Source organism: Nicotiana tomentosiformis, chromosome 7 (assembly GCF_000390325.3).
Source record: "Nicotiana tomentosiformis chromosome 7, ASM39032v3, whole genome shotgun sequence".
NCBI classification, from domain to species: Eukaryota; Viridiplantae; Streptophyta; class Magnoliopsida; order Solanales; family Solanaceae; genus Nicotiana; species Nicotiana tomentosiformis.
The window spans coordinates 25,797,367-25,820,416 of NC_090818.1; the positions used below are offsets into that span (position 1 = coordinate 25,797,367).

General features: G+C 36.0%; 1 protein-coding gene across 1 annotated transcript in view; it reads left to right on the forward strand.

Annotated features, from left to right (window-relative positions):
* The window catches only part of LOC138895370 (uncharacterized), a 43,098-nt gene that overhangs the window by 16,994 nt on the left and 3,054 nt on the right, over nt 1-23,050 (forward strand). Inside the window, exon 4 of the mRNA XM_070180053.1 lies at nt 22,478-23,039. Within this exon, the coding sequence (XP_070036154.1) occupies nt 22,478-23,039 (562 nt within the window). The remainder of the gene's footprint in view (nt 1-22,477; nt 23,040-23,050) is intronic.

Sequence of the window (23,050 nt, forward strand, 5' to 3'; positions counted from 1 at the left end):
AAAAGGGATATTTCATTAATTGTACAGAATTAAATTACTCGCGTAAGGTGAATCACATTAGGATGCTATGAAATACGGTTATGGAAATTACTCCAGATTTTCCTCGATGCAACGTGAGCCCTAGTAATTACGTAAAAGGTTTCAAGTTATCAATGGTAGATTGTAGATCAATATTGAGGTAAATCAACAATGGATGGATAAAAGTTACAAGTATGAGATGAGATTAGGTCGTCATTCTTAAGATGAACAGTATTGAGAAAGTATTAAAAGACTTAAACTTATACATATAGGATAAGCAATGAGAGTAAGCTGGAATTTGGTAGCAGACCCCAGCAAAGATAAATTGAAGTAAGAGTTATGGTATAGTATGACCTACCTAGATGCAGTAAAGTCATACGGATAGATAACCGGGTCTATGAAATAAGAGATAGCAATATTCGTGAGTTCAACAAAGTACCGAGTGAAGAACTTCAGTATACCTATAGATGCCCAGAGGGACATCTTGTCAAGATCTGTATATGTTTACAAAGTGAGGCATAGAGATTGGCTAAAAACCTGAGGGAAAAGGAGAGAAGAGTCGCATAGGCGCGCATACAAGGTCAAAGACGTACATACTGTATAACATAAGGTAGCAATAATTACGAGATTGTAAGAATTCCGACCACAAGTCATGGTGTGAGAAATAGACCTAAAGGTGAAAATTCCCTAGACTTTGGATTTATTCACAGAACAGTTGCCTAGATGGCAAGGAGAGTACTAAAGTATTCGGAAGACATAAGTTATGAAAATGAATAATGCATCAGTCAACATTCGAGGACGACTGTTCCAAAGGGGGGAATGTTGTTACACCCCATAATTTTGTATGTGAAAGTACGCCATAAGTAAATTGATGAAAGCTCGGAAATAAGATATTACATCTCGCATTTTCGTAAGTTGAAGTTTCGTCGTAAGTTAATCGATATAAGCTCGGGAATGAGATTATTTTTGAGGTTATAAGTATTATGCTATATCAAATAAGTGATGAGTAAATTCGTGAAGGTGAGAGGGTAAGAAAATCGAAGAAAATGAATTTTGTCGAAGTTTGTCGTTTTGAGATAAAATACGGCCCGAGCTACAATACCCCGTATTTATGAAGTAGTGTCATATTTCAAGTCTCGTTATGCTTACATCATTTTAAACTTCGTTAAGGATTAACTGAGCCATATGAACTATGAGTGGAATACATAAGATAAAGTAATTGAAACAACATGTACAAACAAGGCCAATGAAAGTGGCACCTAATGTCTGTGTTAACAATGCATCTCACTAGACCGTCTATATCCCTCTCTTATCTTAGACCTATACATTTCACTTGTGCGTTTCATATACTGCTCACATTGTTCACTTACACAATACACTTGTGCGTTTCATAGACCGTTCACAGTGTTTAATTACACAATACACTGGTGCATTTCATAGACCGTTCACAGTATCACCTATACAATACACTTGTGTGTTTCATAGACCGATCATAGTATCACCTATACAGTACACTTGTGCATTTCATAGACCGTTCACAGTATCACCTATACAATACACATGTGCGTTTCATAGATCGTTCATAATATGACCTATACAATACACCTGTGCGTTTCATAGATCGTTCACAGTATCACCTATACAATACACATGTGCGTTTCATAGAACGTTAACAGTATTTACTTACACAATACACCTGTGCATTTCATAGACCGTTCATAGGATTACATATACAATAAAAATACACATGTGCGTTTCATAGACCGTTCATAGTGTTTACTTACACAATACACATGTGCGTTTCATAGACCGTTCACAGGATTGCATATATAATACAAATACACCTGTGCATTTCATAGACCGTTCACAGTGTCACTTATACTATACACATGTGCGTTTCATAGACCGTTCATAGTGTTTACTTACACAATACACCTGTGTGTTTCATAGACCGTTCACAGGATTACATATATAATACAAATACACATGTGCGTTTCATAGACCGCTTACAGTGTCATCTATACAATACACCTGTGCATTTCATAGACCGTTCAGTGTGTCACCTATACAATACACCTGTGCGTTTCATAGACCGTTCACAGTGTTTACTTACACAATACATCTGTGCGTTTCATAGACCGTTTACAGTATTACATATAAAATACAAATACACCTGTGCGTTTCATAGACCGTTCAGAGTGTCACCTATACAATACACATATGCGTTTCATAGACCTTTCACAGTGTTTACTTACACAATATACTTGTGCGTTTCATAGACCGTTCACAGGATTACATATACAATACACCTATGCGTTACATATACCGTCCATAGGGTTCACATAATACCTCATAATTCTCATTTAGGCAACGACCACATTTTAAGTTCATACTATCACTTACTTGTACGTGCCATGGGTGATCATAGAACATTAACAACATTTAAAATATTTAGGAACACTATAGCCTCTCCTCATGAGGGCATAGGAGCTTATAACACATTGGGAAAATAAGTACAAATACATTCATGTCATAACCTTTCACACCATATATCACTTCACAATTACTTACAACTACTTACAGCATCATTAATTCATTGGCTCCCTCATCCATACATATTATTCTTCATTTATGGCACTACGGTCGTATATGATATTCTGCACTTTCATTTCTTTACTTTCAAGGATTATCATCATAAACATCATCATATAGAATACTCTTGAAATACCTTTCCCCAAAAGGGCAATACACAATTTCAACTCATGAATATGAAAGAAATCAAAACATATTGGAAATACCTACCAAGCATAGCAATAGTTAGAACAACTACATTTGGACATGACTTGAGTACATAAGCTTTTGGATAATTCTATTTTCGGAGTCAATTTGGAATAGTTGAATCAAGGCTCATTTCATAATATTTCACACATCATATCATTTCGTTGGCTCTATTGGCCACAAGTATAACTTTCATTCTTGGCACGGTGTTCACACTTTATATCCCCAACTCACTACTTCACACTTTATACCCTCAACTCACTACTTCACACTTTATAACCCCAACTCACTACTTTCACTTTAAAGCATCTATATAGATTACCGACAACAAGGAATCCCTAATCACGAATTTTATTACACCTATGAGCAATTAAGAGTCTTATGCACATTGAGACTTCTTACACAATTTGGCATAATAGCCTTCACTTGAAACACTACTTGGAGTCATAATATTTTTATACCCAACTCATGGTCTGAACACATTCCCGAAGGATAACATCATCTGATAAGAGCATCCGAAACACATTTTGAACATATACCTTTCAACACAAAGCTTATTTGGAATAGTTGATTTATAAAGAATAACTTGGGACTTACAAGAACATCATGGAATTCAATTATAGGAAAGAAGTTTAGCCAACATACCTGGAATTCGCCCCTTAATAATACTATGACGTTTCACCACACTAAACAACTTCAATCTACAACAATGCAACATAATTGCACCAATATTAGCAAGATTTCTATACTTTAAGTCATTTAGACTTTTTATCAAACATCTAGGGTGCATATCTTTCTACAACCCCCTCCAATGGAATTTCTTCACCTAACAACCACCTTTTATACCAATGATTCACCTCACAATCGCCTCTAGTCCATCTACAACTTTTGTTAGCACATGCATGCCCAACAATTCACTCCCAACCCACAAATCTTATCAATTAATTCATTTTACAATCTCTAAAATACCAACACAACCTAGGTTACGTATTTGTGGCTTCCAATCACCATCCCATAAGTCCTAACACACACACACACACACACACACACACACACACACACACATATATATATATATATATATATATATATATATATATATATATATATATATACATACATAAATAATCACCATATATTAGTTAGAGATGGTAGACATACCTCTTATAGTGAAACTCTTGAGAATCCCAACTTGTAGTGTTCTTGACCAGTTTGGGGATTTAAATGGAAATTTATGGATCTTCAAGATTAATCCTTGTTAATACAAGTGTTTAAAAGTAGTAATCAACTCAAAATTACTCCAAAAACATTACCTTGATTCATGGGAGGGAGGTGTTGGGCGGATTCCCCTTGCTATGCAAGCCCTAGCTCAAAGAAATGACTTAGCCCTCTCTCTACCCACCCTTGGGGTTATTTCATGGGCTCTTACGTGTGCGGCCGTGCACCTGGGCAAGTGGCCGCGCACACAAGGCAGAAACTCTCAAATATGCGCGGACGCGCATCTGGGCGCGCATATGACACAGGTCCAGTAAAATGGCCATAAATTTCTGTATACATACCCAAATGACAAACGATTTGATGAGTTGGAAACAAGACTCAAAGAGCTTTAATTTGATAGGTAGATTACCTCCCAAGTCTGTATAGTTTGGTAGCAGCATGTGTGTGAAGGAGGATATTGTGCGAATTAGGACATCCTTTCCACTTAATGTATCCAACTTGTTCCACGCAAGTTCTTGCCATTCAAAAAACTCCTTAGTATGTTCCAACACACCCTAAACATATATTTTCATTCAAAATGATGTGATTCTATCCCATGGGTCTCCTTTAATACTCGAACACGTTATTCTCAAATACTGTTGGCGCACTTTAAAATCTTAAATCATTCAAAAATTTTAACGGAGCCTTACATTCTCCCCCGCTTAGGATCATTCGCCCTCGAATGAGGGTTAGAGTCTGCCATAGACACCTAATGTGACTTAAATCTTTATCTACATACCAAAAGCTCCAAAATTTGGCTAACTCCCCAAATTTTCAGAAATCGCGGCAAAGTCTCCCCTGTAATTGGGGCCTAACCACCTGACAGAGAATCTCAGAAATTAATCCTAAACAATATATAGATAACATCACATTGCACCATATACATGAAAACAATAGCCATGAATCTCGAGACCAATTATATGACCTTGCTTACCTTGGTCGTATCTCTGACTTTTCCTTCCTCCATTACGAGGACAATTGGGCACCTCACACATTATGCATGTTATGTGCATCATTCCTTTAATCCTTAGGCCTTTCTCATTTTGTAGCACGATATGCAAACATTCTTTGATATTAACAAGGGAACACCGAGACTAACTCGGAACCTTCTTTCATATTGAATACATTTGGCTCAATGGCCCATAAATTCGTTCTCATGATGGTTACATAGTTTTATAAATAGCTGTAAATACTGTGAACATAAATACATGACAAAACTCAAATCTTTAATTACGTGACCCACAGTGTACATGGAGCTTCTATGACAATAGATACCTAAATACATAAAACCAACTAGACTCAAATGCCCACTGGAATTATAGCGAGCTCACCATAATCTGTTGCGCAGAATATCCTTATCAAAGATACATATCATCCTGTAGAAGTATACATGTATCGATTAAAAGATACAGCGCCCCCGCAAAAGGGACGTGAGTACATGTGGAATAGTACTCGCATGTAAGGCAAACAGAACAACATATGAAATCATGGTAATTCAAACAAGAGGCGTACGAAGTACATCAAGAACTACGAAATATCCCATAGATTCATATTTCAAGTCTCGTTATGCTTACATCATTTTAAACTTTGTTTAGGATTAACTGAGCCATATGAACTATGTGTGGAATACATAATATAAAGTAATTGAAACAACATGTACAAACAAGGCCAATGAAAGGGCACCTATGTCTGCGTTAACAATGCGTCTCACTAGACCGTCCATATCCCTCTCTTATCTTAGACCTATACATTTCACTTGTGTGTTTCATATACCGTTCACATTGTTCACTTACACAATACACATGTGTGTTTCATAGACCGTTCACAGTGTTTACTTACACAATACGCCTGTGCATTTATAGACCGTTCACAGTATCACCTATACAATACAACTGTGCGTTTCATAGACCGTTCACAGTGTTTACGTACACAATACACCTGTGCGTTTCATAGACTGTTCACAGTATCACCTATACAATACAACTGTGCATTTCATAGACCGTTCACAGTATCACCTATACAATACACATGTGCGTTTCATAGACCGTTCATAGTATCACCTATACAATACACATGTGCGTTTCATATACCGTTCATAGTATCACCTATACAATACACATGTGTGTTTCATAGACCGTTCACAATATTTACTTACACAATACACCTGTGCGTTTCATAGACCGTTCACAAGATTACATATACAATACAAATACACATGTGCGTTTCATAGACCGTTCATAGTGTTTACTTACACAATACACATGTACGTTTCTTAGACCGTTCACAGGATTACATATATAATACAAATACACCTGTGCGTTTCATAGACCGTTCACAGTGTCACCTATATTCAATACACTTGTGCGTTTCATAGACCTTTCACAGTGTTTGCTTACACAATATACATGTGCGTTTCATAGATCGTTCACAGGATTAGATATACAATACACTATGCGTTTCATAGACCGTCCATAGGGTTCACATAACATCTCATAATTCTCATTTAGGCAACGACCACATTTCAAGTTCATACTATCACTTACTTGTACGTTCCTTGGGTGATCATAGAACATTAACAACATTTAAAATATTTAGGAACACTATAGCCTCTCCTCATGAGGGCATAGGAGCTTATAACACATTGGGAACATAAGTACAAATACGTTCATCTCATAACCTTTCACACCATATATCACTTCACAATTACTTGCAACTACTTACAACATCATTAATTCATTGGCTCCATTAGCCATACATATTATTCTTCATTTATGGCACTACGGTCGTATATGATATTCTGCACTTTCATTTCTTTACTTTCAAGGATTATCATCATAAACATCATCATATAGAATACTCTTGAAATACCTTTCCCCAAAAGGGCAATACGCAATTTCAACTCATGAATATGTAAGAAATCAAAACATATTGGAAATATCTACCAAGCATAGCAATAGTTAGAACAACTACATTTGGACATGACTTGAGTACATAAGCTTTTGGATAATTCTATTTTCGGAGTCTATTTGGAGTAGATGAATCAAGGCTCATTTCATAATATTTCACACATCATTTCATTTCGTTGGCGCTATTGGCCACAAGTATAAATTTCATTCATGGCATGGTGCTCACACTTTATATCCCCAACTCAATACTTCACACTTTATATTCCAACTCGCTACTTTCACTTTAAAGCATCTATATAGATTACAGACAACAAAGAATCCCTAATCACGACTTTTAGTACACCTATGAGCAATTAAGAGTCTTATGCACATTAAGACTTATTACACAATTTGGCATAATAGCCTTCACTTGAAACACTACTTTGAGTCATAACATTTTTATACCTAACTCATGCTTTGAACACATTCCCGAAGGATAACATCATATGATAAGAGCATCCGGAACATATTTTAAACATATACCTTTCAACACAAAGCTTATTTGGAATAGTTGATTTATAAAGAATAACTTGGGACTTACAAGAACATCATGGAATTCAATTATAGGAAAGAAGTTTAGCCAACATACCTGGAATTCGCCCCTTAAAACTACTACGACGTTTCACCACACTAAACAACTTCAATCTACAACAATGCAACATAATTGCACCAATATTAGCAAGATTTCTATACTTTAATTCATTTAGACTTTTTATCAAACATCTAGTGTGCATATCTTTCTACAACCCCCTCCAATGGAATTTCTTCACCTAACAACCACCTTCTATACCAATGATTCACCTCACAATCGCCTCTAGTCCATCTACAACTTTTATTAGCACATGCATGCCCAAAAATTCACTCCCAACCCACAAATCTTATCAATTAAATCATTTTACAATCTCTACAATACCAACACAACCTAGGTTAGGCATTTGTGGCTTCCAATCACCATCCCATAAGTCCTAACATATATATATATACATAAATAATCACCATAGATTAGTTAGAGATGGTAGACATACCTCTTATAGTGAAACTCTTGAGAATCCTAACTTGTAGTGTTCTTGACCAGTTTGGGGATTTAAATGGAAATTTATGGATCTTCAAGATTAATACTTGTTAATACAAGTGTTTAGAAGAAGTAATCAACTCAAAATTACTCCAAAAACATTACCTTGATTCATGGGAGGGAGGTGTTGGGCGGATTCCCCTTGCTATGCAAGCCCTAGCTCAAAGAAATGACTTAGCCCTCTCTCTACCCAGCCTTGGGGTTATTTCATGGGCTCTTACGTGTGCGGCCGCGCACCTGGGCAAGTGGCCGCGCACATAAGGCAGAAACTCTCAAATATGCACGGCCGCACATCTGGGCGCGCATATGACACAGGTCCAGTAAAATGGCCATAACTTTCTGTATACATACCTAAATGATGAACGGTGTGATGTGTTGGAAACTAGACTCAAAGAGCTCTAAGTTTATAGGTAGATTACCTCATAAGTATTTATAGTTTGGTATCAGCATGCGTGAGAAGTAGGATATTGTGCGAATTGGGACATCCTTTCCACTTAATGTATCCAACTTGTTCCACACAAGTTCTTGCTATTCACAAAACTCCTTAGTATGTTCCAAAACACCCTAAATATATGTTTTCATTCAAAATGATGTGATTCTATCCCATGGGTCTCCTTTAATACTCGAACATGTTATTCCCAAATACTGTTGGCGCACCTTAAAATCTTAAATCATTAGGAAATTTTAATGGGGCCTTACAATACCCTCAGGACTAAATTTACAACCGTTACTTACCTCAATCCGAGAAAATCTCTACTTTGCAATGCCCTTGCCTCTCGAATCAGCCTCCGAGCGTCCCGAATCTAGACACAAGCAGTACAATACCATTAACATATGCTAAGGGAATCAATTCCATAAGAAAACTACTAAATTAGACTCAAAATCCGAAATCGGCCCAAACCCGGCTCTCGAGCCCACGTCTCGAAATCCGACAAAAGTCAGAAAACCCGAAAGCCCATTTACTCATGAGTCTAGTCATACCAAATTTACCAAAATCCAATAACAAAATTCACTTCAAAACCTCAAAATTCACTTCAAAACCTCAAAATTCCATCTCAAGAACTTTTCCACTTTTTCCTCAATTTTTCACTCAAAATCATAATTTAGATGATTACAATCAAGATATAATCATGGAATTTAATCAAAATCAAGTGAGAAACACTTACCCCAATAAACTCCCTGAAAACCCCTTCAAATATCGTCTAAACCCGTGGTCTCTAGCTCAAAATATGAAAAATGGGTTCAAACCCTCGATTTTGAAATTTAACACTGCTGCCCAGATTTCCTTCTTCGCGAACGCGACCGTCCTCTCGCATTCGCGTAGACCAACTCAGACTGCCTCTTCGCTTTACTCTTCGCGAACACGACAACTGCTTCGCGAACGCGACCCTCACCTCACAAACGCGTAGACCAAGGACCTGGGGTCCCCAACAGCCTTACTCCTCTTCACGAACGTGACACCACTTACGCGTTCGCAATGATCACACTACCCTACCCTTTGCGTTCGCGTCCTCACCTTCGCGAATGCGTAGAACAAAATTTCACCATCTCAGAAACACTCTTCGCGAACGCGAGCCCCCTCTTGCGAATGCGTAAGAGGAAACCAGTAACAGCAAAAACCAACAAATCAACTATCTCTCAAAGGCCATAATCGGTCAGTTAACCACCCGAGACCCTCGTGACCTCAACCAAACATAACAACACATCCCATAATATCGTACGAACTTAGTCGAACCTTCGAATCACTCAAAACAATATCAAAACACTAAATTACCCCCGGATTGAAGCCTAAGAACTTCTAAACTTCCGAATTCCACCAACGATGCCGAAACCTACCAAATCACGTCCGAACAACCTCAAATTTTTCACACAAGTCTGGAATGACACCACGAACCTACTCCAACTTCTGGAAATCCAATCGACCCCGATATCAAAATTTCCACTGCCGACCAAATTTTCCAAAATTCTAACATTCGCCAATTCAAGCCAAATTCACTACGGACCTTCAAATCACATTCCGGACGTATTCCTAAGTTCAAAATCACCTAACAGAGCTAACAGAACCATCAAAATTCAAATCTAGATCGCTTACACATAAGTCAACATCCGATTAACGTTTCTAACTTAAACTTTTACTTTAAAAACTAAGTGTCTCAATTCACTCCGAAACTACTTCGGACCTGAACCAACTAATCTGACATCTCATAATATAGCCGAAGAACACACAAGAAGCAGAACATGTTATATAACATGTTATCAGCATGAGACTCTAACCAATTGAGTAGAGGCATATGCTTTGGTCACCAGGCATTGGGATACATGGATGATGCTCAACGTTTACATAATATTGAGCATAATGATTGACAATTGATCCATGAACTTCCTTCAGGAATAAATTCTGTATTTAATGTAAGTATTTACCTTATTTTTCTCTTTTAAATTCTTGAAATCCTATAATTAGATTTTAAATACAAGCAAAGACAATAAATTTTGATTATAACTCTAATAGAGTTTGTGCGAAATTATAACTACCCGAAGTGGTAAAATTTTTATGTCTTGCCATGATCAAATTCATGTATGATTATGAGCACAAGAAGTGGAAACACGTCCCATTAAATTTGCTTCATTCTCGTTCCCTTAAGAGAATGTGGTAGCAATATGTAATAAGCCTGAAAGAAGAAAAAATTATTACTGTGAAGGTATCAATGGATGTGGACATAACAATGGATGAAATTATAATTGACATCATTGTGGTAATGAGAACAATAAGTATTCTCAAAATAATCGCTCACTCTGTGAAATTATTGTTTGTCATCGATTTGACATGAGATTCATAAAACACATATAGATGACTATGGTTCATTCATGATGTGAATGTGGCAATACGTGATTTATGAATACATATTCATTCTTGGAAGAATATAAACGTGCTAGTGGTAGTGAATATACCATAGTCACATCTAGAATGAGGTTTGAGATGAAATAAGAAAATAATGGCATTATTATGACATGAATAGCCATTGGTCACGTATCTATTCTATGCCAAAATATTATGGCAATGTGATTATTACAAGGCAAAAGTAATAGAAGCAACATATCTTGCCTATAATGATTTTGACCATGACCATAATGGTATAACTTTCTCCTTGAACGATATATTCATCATATGGATGTTGATGAATATGTGGTAGTACAAAATTAATTGAGAGCTCTGGAAGAGCCAATTATTACTATTTCGGAAGAATAAAATTAATTATCAATAAGACATTGTATTGTAGTAAGTCTCAAAGAAACTTATTGAGTTTCTAAAATATTCGCGTAAGCGGTTGGTTATATTGAGACTATATATAATGAAAAGATTTAATATCTTTTATTACTAAAACTTGTAGCGGGGAATATGTATGTGAAAAGCGACCCGCTTTATTCTCCAATTTGTACTACACAAATAAAATAATGCCATAATAAAGTATAATGATATAAAAACCCATATCATAATAAACTTGGAGTCTATTGATAATTACACACGTCATGGTCATGTAAACCTGAAATTTATCAATATTGATAATTTATCCAGTTGGCATAACTAGTTTAGCCATATCAATTTAAGTATGATGTGCAAAAATAAAAGAGAATTCACGTGGGTAAATATTAAAGAACTAGAAAGTCCTTTACGGATTCTTTTATGTTATTTGTTCTCATTAATTAATAGACCAACTAAATTGGGATTGAATCCCATGAATGCTGAAAATATCAAAGATGAATATGGGCTCATTCACGTGCCATGTATACCATATAAGATGCATTCATGAGATGGTTACATGTGCGATTATTATTAATCCGCAATATGATATTTGTCAGGTAACTTGCTCAATAATTTAATTTAGAGCATTATTTCCAGATTTTTTATTCAAGATAGTTCATCTTGATAAGTTGGTTTACTTCACAGTTGGTTTAGCAAAAGAATTTATTGAGTGCCTCCGCTTAATAGCTAAACTATTGCTTATGAGAACAAAGTTATATATATCAGTTTGATATAAGTTATATATAAAAGTATATTACATTCTCCTCTCACAAGTGATTCACGGTCAGGAACCAAATAATTCTTCTTATTATTATTGATGTGTGGTGTATATTTTGATTAACATCATAACGCACAAAGGTGGATTTCCAAAGTTGAGGAAGCAAGTTAGTTTTTCTAACATGAGGGGGATACAGGATAAACAGTTGAGAAAAAGTTACGAGGAATGAATTATCATTTGTACATCTAGATTCTCGAATAAGATAATATGAACTTGAAGTTCATAAAAAGATAATTCATCTGCAATATATTGCAAAGCATGTCGGACGCATTTGCTGACCCAAAGAAAGTAACTATATTCTCACTAAAAATGCTCCTATTAGAATAAGTCCTAGAAGGACAAAGTCTATGATACGCTTAAAGCGTATAGACAAATTAGTTTCAAATAAAATTCTTGATAAAGAAGATGAGCAAATTATCAAAATGATTATAATAAGGAGGCAAGTAATCTAGACGATCCCATGACATAATACTTCATAAAATCTCAGGAGAGGTTCAAGTACCTAAAAATATGAATGAAGAGATCCCTATGTTATGTCTTTAAGAAAATATGTTGGAACCAATATAAAATGTTCGTCGACGATATCTATGATAGCGCTAAATATAGATGAGAATCTTAAGTATATCGAATAAAAACACAAAAATATTGGCCAAATGAAAGAGACACAATTTGAATAGAATTGGTTTCATATGAAAGACATGTAGTATTGGACATGCAGTTCAAACACTCTAAAGTATAAAATCAATGGTGTGCGTGCAATCACTTTCATGTATCTTATATGTTTGGCATGACATGAAAACTTGATATGCATCTAAAGACTATTTATATGGCTTATTTGACTATACCTATATCACAATCCATGAATGATTTAAAATGCTTATAGCATATACAATTCTTGGAGAATTTCTTGCTCCCGAATTACCATATCCTAAGTGTAATTTGTGCACATATATATCTTGCTATAATTATATGCATGATAATATAATAGCAAGAGTGTTTACCCCGATGTGATGATATTGAAATGATGATTCCAACAAGATCATATGAAGACATTACATCTCTATCAGGAATGATGATTTCAAAGTATAATATATTCATTCAAGTTAATGTGTCTGATTTGTTTATCAAATCTCTACCAACAATCTTTTGAAGATGGTGCACAAGATTGGAATGTGAATGCTCAAAGATGTGAATTAATTGTCTTATCAGGGGGGGTTAATAGATGTTGTACTCTTTTTTTCTTACAAGTTTTTATCCCACTGGGTTTTCCTTGCAAGGTTTTTAACGAAGCAACCAAAAGACGTATTTCTAAACATGTGTACTCTTTTTCCTTCTCTAGAATTTTTTTTTCACTGGAATTTATTTTAGTTAAGATTTTAACGAGGCACATTCTGTCGAATAGACATTCAAGGGGGAAGTGTTATAAATAAAATTGTATTTAAGGTGAATGTCTATATTTTAGAGAGATTTTAGGGTTTGTTACTTGGTGGCTAAGTCACTTTTTCCCTATAAATAGAGGTGTTCTATTCCATTGTAATCCATCCCTGATCAATAAGAATTCTCTCTCTACTTTTCTCTATAATACTTTTCCTCTTTTTTTATTGTTTTATAATACTTTCAATCTTTTGGTGTTTAATAAAATATTTTTTGCTGATGAAGCATTAGAAAATGACTTCTTCATTAAAAAAAAGATTTTGTAAATAAGGTTTCCTATTAAAATGATTCCAAGAAAGTAAGTAATTTTCTCCCTTATTTTTTGGAATTTAATTAATAAGCAAATCAATTTTTCTAATGAATTTTTAAAAAACATTTATAATAATATCAACAATTTGGGATAGTGTTTCGGAAAAAAAACAATTGTTAAAGAATAATAATAATGTCTAAGTATTGGTTGGCACATATGATATGGATTAAAAATTAAAATAGTTATAAACGAAAATAACTTGTTTGTCCATAATTGAAGAAAGTCATCCTTTTCATTTCGCCTTAATGTTTTTCGACAACCAATCACTTAAAAATGATTGAAAATATTTTCTATCACATCCTAAGAAAACCTCAAAGGAAAAGTTGAAATGAGTTAAGAGGAACTCTTGTGTCGGGCTAAACTTGAAAATTCAGTTGGCGCAGTCAGTTTTAGGGTAAAAATAGTACGGGCTAGCCAGTTTTCGGATTGGTAATTAAAAAATAGTCAACATTTGTAAAGTGATTAAAAATAGCGACTATTTTGCTGCAACACGGAAAGTTCCAGCATAATATACTAGAGATTTGAGCACTTGTGTATGAAGTTCCAGCATAATATACTGGAGATTGGAGTACCTGTGTATGAACTTCCAGCATATTATGCTAGAACTCCAGAACACGGAAAGTTCCAGCATAATATACTGGAGATTGGAACACTTGTGTATGAACTTCCAATATATTATGCTGCAAGTTCACATGTAAAAAATTCGAACTCCAGTATATTATGCTGGAATATTTTTCAAATTTTGAACTGTGTTTTTGTTCAGATTTATCTTTACATGAAAAGTGGCTAAATTTCTATTACTTTTGAAATTGTGGCTATTTTTCAATTACCACTTATAAATCTGGATATTTTTGAATTTCACATGTTTTTAGGGGTGGAATAATAAGGGGTCTTTACACAAATAGCCATCTCAATTTATAATTTATTTTTTCTAGCCAATATGCATAGATTTTATACTTATTATATATGATTACACAGATATATTATATACGGTTATACTTTCTTCTGAAAAAGTAGTCCATAGATATATAATATATATATATATATATATATAGTCCATATATATATATTTGACCGAATGCATTAAAGCCCAAATAAGATAGTAGGCTCGAGAGGAAGTAGTTGTTCATGGAAACCTTCTACGGGCCTCAGAAACATGTTTATATAAGCCCACAGTTTTTCAGGAATTGTTGCATTCCTTAGCGGCTCAAGACCATAACTGATACTGAATGGCCGATGCATTTGCAGCTCAAAATGATGGCGAAAGATCCACATCAATGGATCCATTCCGATTTTAACTCCAATATTATGTTTTAATTTTTTTTAGATTCATTTTTTAACACTTACCGGTACTAGTGTTTCAAAAGGCTTTCTTAGGATTGCCTCGGGTTCGTCCCAGGCGGGCACTATCAAAATGCCCTAAGCTTACATGTGAGGCTTAGTTCTGTGAGACTTATGCCCCAAGCGTCCGACTGTGCGCCAGAAATACGCCTAACGCTCGGGGCTCGCCTAATAGTTCCTAGCGCAAATTATGCATCAAATTCCCTAATTAGTATTATTGACACTCAAAATTCTTCAACTAATAAATAATTAAAGCTCTATTCAACTACATAAATATGAAGATTGAGAATAATTTAAAATATGAGCCATAGTATTATATATTTTCTAATTGAGAACATCAAAGAGTCAATATCATTTGAATGACCAAAATTTATATCTCACTTACTATAGGTATTCATATTTTAGTTTTATGTCTCTCAAAATTATCAAACTTTTATTATTTACTATTTGAAAGTAATTTTATATTTACTCATTAGGAGTAATATTTTAAATTACATTATTATAAAGTTTATTGATTATTAACTTTTAGAGAGGGTAAACTATGTAGTTTAATAATATTATGAACTTTTAATCATTTGAAGGTTAAGACATTATAGTTGATTTTATCTTACAGTAACTTTAACACTACTACATTGTTTGTATTTATAAAAAGATAATTTATGTTTGTGGGTTTTAACATTCATTTTAATTTTCTTAAACTTTTGATGTACTTTTTTTTTTGTAGTCATTATATTATTTTATTACTTTATAAATTAAAAAATTAAAAAATTCATGGGGCTTACGCCTCATGTCTCAAGGCTTACGCCTCGTCATGTTAAGTAAACCCCTCCCCCCCCCACCCCCTCCCCTATAAACACTGCTAGTTACTATAATTATTGTTCACATTTGAAAAAAATGGTTGTCACGACCCGAAATTTCTACATTCGGGACCATGATGGCGCCTAACATTTCACTTGCTAGGCAAGCCAACATTAGAATAATCTTAACTATTTTTAAACAAATTAAATTAAACGGAAGTCAATTACTGAAATAAAGTGTGGAAGACCATAACTACTGAATCATCAAAATACATCCCTGAATCTGGTGTCACAAGTGCACGAGTTACTACAATAATACAAATAAAAGTCTGAATAAAACTCAAGTTGTTTGAAAGATAATACACAGCTAAGATAAGATAGAAGGAGACTTCAGAACTGCGGACGATGTGCAGTTATACCTCAAGTCTCCCCTGGGTAGCTGAATCCGAGCAGGTCTATGGTGCGCCGCTGGGACCAACTCCTAAATCTGCACAAGAAGTGCAGAGTGTAGTATGAGTACAACCAACCCCATGTACTCCGTAAGTGTCGAGCCTAACCTCGACGAAGTAGTGACGAGGCTCTGACAAGATACGTACGTAAACAACCTGTACAAGTATATACAAATACGAAGCAACAATAACACAATAAATAACAATTTATAAATTTGGGAGGGAACATGCGAAGAGGAATAATATAATAATTTCAGCAGGAGAAGTGTCACGTAGCAGTCAATTAATTCATCAACAATAAAATGAGCAACTAATAATATAAAAATGGCACGGCACCACCCTTTGTGCTTTTACTCTCATTCTTCCTATAAATTTATAAATAAATAAGATTGGCATGGCATCACCCTTCGTGCTTTAACTCTCTTCTGGCACGGCACCCTTCATGCTTTAACTCTCTTTGAAAATGGCACGGCATTACCCTTCGTACTTTTACACTCTTTCTCACCATGACAAGGATAATATAAATAATATAAATAGCACGACATCACCCTTCGTGCTTTTACACTCTTCCTTACCATGAAAATAATAATATAAATTCGGAAGAGTATTTAAATGCGGTGATATATACTTATCAATCAATTCAATATCAGAATACCGACCTCACCTTTCAAAATATTCAATAATAATTAACCTAGCAATAATCTCATGAAAAATGATCAAATAAACAATAATCACTTAAGTAGGAATATCTTAATTAAATAGTCAATTATTCATAATAAACAAATTCCACCTGTATGCTTTGACTCAACCACAACGCATAAGTACTCGTCACCTCACATATACGTTATACCCGCACATTAAATTACGTAGAAAATAGACAAATAAGTCCTACTCCCTCAAGTCAAGGTTAACCACGATACTTACCTCGATTTGAAACCAACTCAAGATTCCAATAAACCTTTGCCTCACGAATTGGTGTCCAAATGCCTCGAATCTAGTCACAAACAATTCAATATACTCAACATGAATTATAGAAATCAATTCTATATGAAAATACTAAATTTTTCAATTAAAATTCGAAATTTAACTCAAAATCGTTCGTGGGTCTCACGTCTCGGAACCCGACAGAAGTTACAAAATATAAACGCACATTCGACCATGTGTCCAACCATACAAGTTTTACCAAATTCTGATATCAACTCAAGTTTCAAATTCTCAAATCTTATTTTCAAATCCCTAGGCCCAAATCCTCGAATTTCACCTCAAAAACACGTAATCTAGTCGGAATAATCGATGATGATTCAATATTATTGACTAACAATGATCACAAGGGACTTAACTCAAGTTTTTCCGTCAATTCTCGCTCAAACATCGCCTCAACCCGTCTTGAAAATGTCCAAAATGACAAAAATATCGGAACCCTCTGTTTTTGTAATTTGTCCAGTGCTTTTTCCCCTGCGGACACTTAACCATATCTGCGGTTCCGCTTTTGTGGAGATTGTGGTCACTTATGCGGGCTGGCTTGCTTGCGTGGACAAGAGTCCGCTTCTACGAGGATGCCCCTTCCCCTTTTCTGCTTCTGTGATGCGTGTGCCGCTTCTATGATCGTGCTTCTGTGACGCCCCATCTGCTCCTGCAAGGCCAGGTTCTCTTCTAAGAGCTCGCACCTACGGTCAAAAATCCGCAGGTGCGATTACACCAGAAGGCCAAAATTTTTGATTTTTCCTTAAGTCCATATTTTGATCCGTTAACCATCTGGAATCCTCCCGAGGCACCCAAGACCTCAACCAAATACACCAACAAGTCGTAAAACATCATATGAACTTAGTAGAAACCTCAAATCACATCAAACAATGCTAAAACCAAGAATCATACCCCAATTCAAGCTTAAGGAACTTAAGAATATTCAACTTCTACATTCGATGCCGAAACCTATCCAATCAAGTCCGATTGACCTCAAATCTTGCACACAAGTCATAAATGATATAACAGACCTATTCAAATTTCCAGAATCAGATTCCGACCCTTATATCAAAAAGTCAATTCCCCGGTTAAACTTCCAAGTTTAAATTTCTATTTTACCAATTTCAATGCCTAATTTAACTATAGACCTCCAAATAATTTTCCGTACACGCTCCTAAGTCCAAAATCACCATACGGACCCACCGGGACTGTCAAAATACTGATCCAGGTCCGTTTGCTCAAAAGTTTAACCGAAGTCAACTTAAGTGAGTTTTAAAGTATAAATTCTCATTTTTATCAATTTTTCACATAAAAGCTTCCCGAAAAATTATACGGACTACGCATGCAAGTCGAGGAAAGCTGAATGGTGCTATTTGAGGTCTCAGAACACAGAAATGGATATTAAATTTAAAGATGACCTTTCGAGTCATCACATTCTCCACCTTTAAAACAAACGTTCGTCCTCGAACAGAATTAGAAAAAGTACCTGGGCTGCTGAAAATATGTGGATATCTACTCCGCATGTTCGACTCGACTCCCAGGTAGATGCTTCTATCGGCTGACCTCTCCATTGTACTCAAACTGATGGATAACTCTTAGACCTCAGCTGTTGGACCTGCCATGCTAGAATAGCTACCGGCTCCTCCTTATAAGTCAAATCCTTGTCCAATTAGACTGAGCTGAAATCTAACATATGGGACGGATCACCATGATTTTTCCGGAGCATAAACATATGGAATACTGGATGAACTGTTGATAAATTAGGTGGTAGTGCAAGCTTGTAGGATACTTCACCCACCCTTTCAAGAATTTCAAAGGGTCCAATTGTAAGGCCCCGTTAGAATTTTCTAATGATTTAAGATTTTAAAGTGCGCCAACGATATTTGAGGATAATGTATTCGAGTATTAAAGGAGACCTATGGGATAGGACAACATCACTTTTAAATGAAAATATATGTTTAAGGTGTGTTGGAACATAATAAGGAGTTTTGTGAATGGTAAGAATTTGTGTGGAACAAGTTGGATACATTAAGTGAAAAGGATGTCTCAATTAGCACAAGACTCGACTTCAAACGAATAGAAATCTATCAATATGAAGACTTAGGTGGTGAAATACCAATTAAATTAAAGACCTCTGAGTCTAGTTTCTAACGCTTCAAACCGTTCATCATTTGGACATTCTTACAAGAAGTTATGACCAAATTACCAAAGGCTGGCGGAGAAGTCTGTGGATGCGAAGCATCCGAGGCCGCGTCTGAAAGAAAGGCTGGAAGTGAGATGCTGCCATAGCATCCAGGCCCGCATCAGAGCTTCAAAGAGGAGTGAAGTGGGGATGCGAAGCATCTAGGGCAAAATTCGAAACCCAGCAATCTGGGCCTATTAATACAATACAATTTCGGGGTTCATTTTTCCCATTTCATTTGGACAAATTTTGGAGCTCTTCTCCACTTTCTCAAGACTACCAACTCCTCTCCTTCAAGGTAAGCAATCCCCATTATTTTTGTGAGAAATTACATCATTCCTACACTAGTATTGATTAAATCTACTCATAAAATAACTGGATCTTCAAGAAATTTCTTCAAGAACTCAAAGGAGGGTTTTACAAGATTTCTTCCAAAAGGTAATCCTACACCCTTAGACTTACATGTATGGATATATTATGAGAATATGAGTATGAATTAAGTATTGAAACCTATGGTATGGTGATTGGAAGTAATAAGTTCCCAATTTAAATACATAACCATTGTACAGATTGAAAGATGATTATTTGATGGAATTTTGTTGGTTGGGTGTGGATGGATGGTCATGTATGTGATGTTGGAAGGTATTAATTATTTAAGAATGATGGTGGGATAAATTATTGGTAAATGGTAGTAGTTGGATGAACTAATTATATGGTTAAGAGATGTAGACATTCATGCCTACTAGGTGTTTGATAAAATGCCTAAATGGCCTAAACTATGGAATTTGTTAGTAATGTTGTTCCCATTGGATGTTGTTATTATAGATTGAAGTTTCTTAGTGTAGTGGATCATTGTAGTATCAGGGGAAAAATTTTATCATATTCATTTCATCCCAAATAAGGGTAATAATCACAATTCACTCCTACACCGGCACATGTAATTTCGGGGTTAGGTTATTTCAACCTACCCTTCCTCGGTGACTATAGATACTCCCCAAAATATTTTTGATTTGCATACAAAGGAAACAACAATACAAACGCATTTACCTCATAACCTTTCATAACATATATAGCCTCATTGGCATTTTCAACAACTTTCAAGATCATTATTTCATTGGCTCTCTTGGCCATACATATGATTCTTCATTCATGGCACAATGGTCGTATTACATATTCCACCAGAAATGCCTGGATATGCACACAAGGTGCAAAGAGTAACGTGAGTACACCAACTCAGTAAGTAACAAAAATAAATAAAGGTTGAGAAGTAGTGATGAGCTAAATGCAAGTACCGTTCATATCACAAAAATTTAGTAAAGTGCGGCATGCTTTATAACCAGAGTTTAAGTCAAATCAGCTTGTTTAAATCAAGTTCAAGTAAATCAATTAGAAATATTTTTCAACAGTTCTCAAATAAAGACTCAAAGCAACTATGAGCATGGATGATGAAATCATATACTACCCCTCGGGCTAACATCACTCAGTCCTCCCAATCACTCCAACCTCACAATAACTCATGCCTCACAATCACTCAGCACTCGGCACTCGCACTCAGTAGGTACCTGTACTCAATTTCTTTTCTTTCAAGGATTATCATCATAAACATCATCCTATAGAATACTCTTGAAAAACCTCTCCCCAAAATGGGTAATACACAATTTCAACTCATGAATATGTAAGAACTCATAACATATTGGAAATACCTACCAAGCATAGCATTAGTTAGAATAACCACATTTGGACATGACTTGAGTACATAAGCTTTTGGATAATTCTATTTTCGGAGTCAATTTGGTATAGTTGAATCAAGGCTCATATCATAAAATTTTGCACATCATTTCATTTCATTGGCGCTATTGGCCACAAGTATAACTTTCATTCTTGGCACGGTGTCCACATTTTATATCCCCTACTCATTACTTTTACTTTCAAGTAACTTTATAGATTATCGACAACAAAGGATCTCTAATCACGACTTTTAGTCCACCTATGAGCGATTAAGAGTCTTAAGCTGATTGAGACTTCTTACACAATTTAGCATAATATCCTTCACTTGAAACACTACTTGGAGTCATAATATTTTTATACACAACTCATACTTTGAACACATTCCCGAAGGATAACATCATATGCTAAGAGCATTCAGAACACATTTTGAATATAACCTTTCAACACAAAGCATATTCGGAATAGTTGATTTATAAAGAATAACTCGGGACTTACAAGATCATCATGTGATTCAATTCTAGGAAAGAAGTTTAGCCAACATACCTGAAATTCACACGGTAGTGGTTGTTGATATATTCAGTAGCGGATCATCGGAGATAGCAATGTAGCTGCCTGGCGATCGCAACCCTGTTTTTCTCCTTCCTTATCTTCCCCTTAGTTGTATTGGTTTTTTTTCATTCCCGGACTATGCTAGTCTTGATGTTATCAGACAGTTTGTAGTAGTTGCTCATGACTTAGTAACACCCCGATGTCGGGCTATCTTTTCTGCATTCTATTTTTATTTTGGTTTGAACCCTTTAATGAAGATTCTAGTAAAGCAAAGATTATCTTTTAAATGAAATATCGATGTGTTTTGGAAACGTGTCAGCTTGCCGAGTACCACGATAAGCGCCATCATGACAGGTTAGGTTTTAGGTTGTGACAAGTTGGTATCAGATCCTAGGTTACATAAGTCTCACGAGTCATGAGCGGGTTTAGTAGAGTCTTGCAGATCGGTACGGAGACGTCTGTACTTATCTTCAAGAGGCTGCAGAACCTTTAAGAAAATTCCACATTCTTGAATTCTTGTCGTGCGAATCTGTTGATTCTGGTAAATAAACTTCTGTTGTTTCATTCTCTCACAGATAGTGAGGACTCGCACTACAGGACGGGAGGATGAGCCACCAGTACCACCAGCCAGGGCCGCAAGAGGCCGACGCCGCGATCGAGGCCGTGGTAGGGGTAGAGGTGCAGCCCGCACAATAGCTGGGGCAGTACCTGTAGACCCACCAATTACCCCAGATCAGGATCAAATCCCAGTTGTTGATGCCCCAGCTCAGGCACCACCTATGGCTATTGTGATTCCAGGCCTTCAGGAGGCCCTAGCTCAGATTCTGACAGCGTGTACCGGCCTTGCTCAGGAGGTCTCTATCCCGACGGCCGCAACCACTTCTCAGGCCAGGGGAGGCACTCAGACTCCCGCCGCTCGCACACCCGAGCAGGTTGTTCAGGGACCCCAGACATCGGGGGCACCACCAGCCCAGCCGGTTGTAGCTGCTCAAGACTGTGTGGTTCCTGCTATGCCTGAGGATAATGAACGTAGGTTGGAGAGGTTTGGTAAACTCCAGCCTCCACCTTTCAGTGGCACAGAGAGAGAAGATGCCCTAGACTTCTTGGACAGGTGTCAGAGAATAATCCGTACAATTGGTATTCTAGAG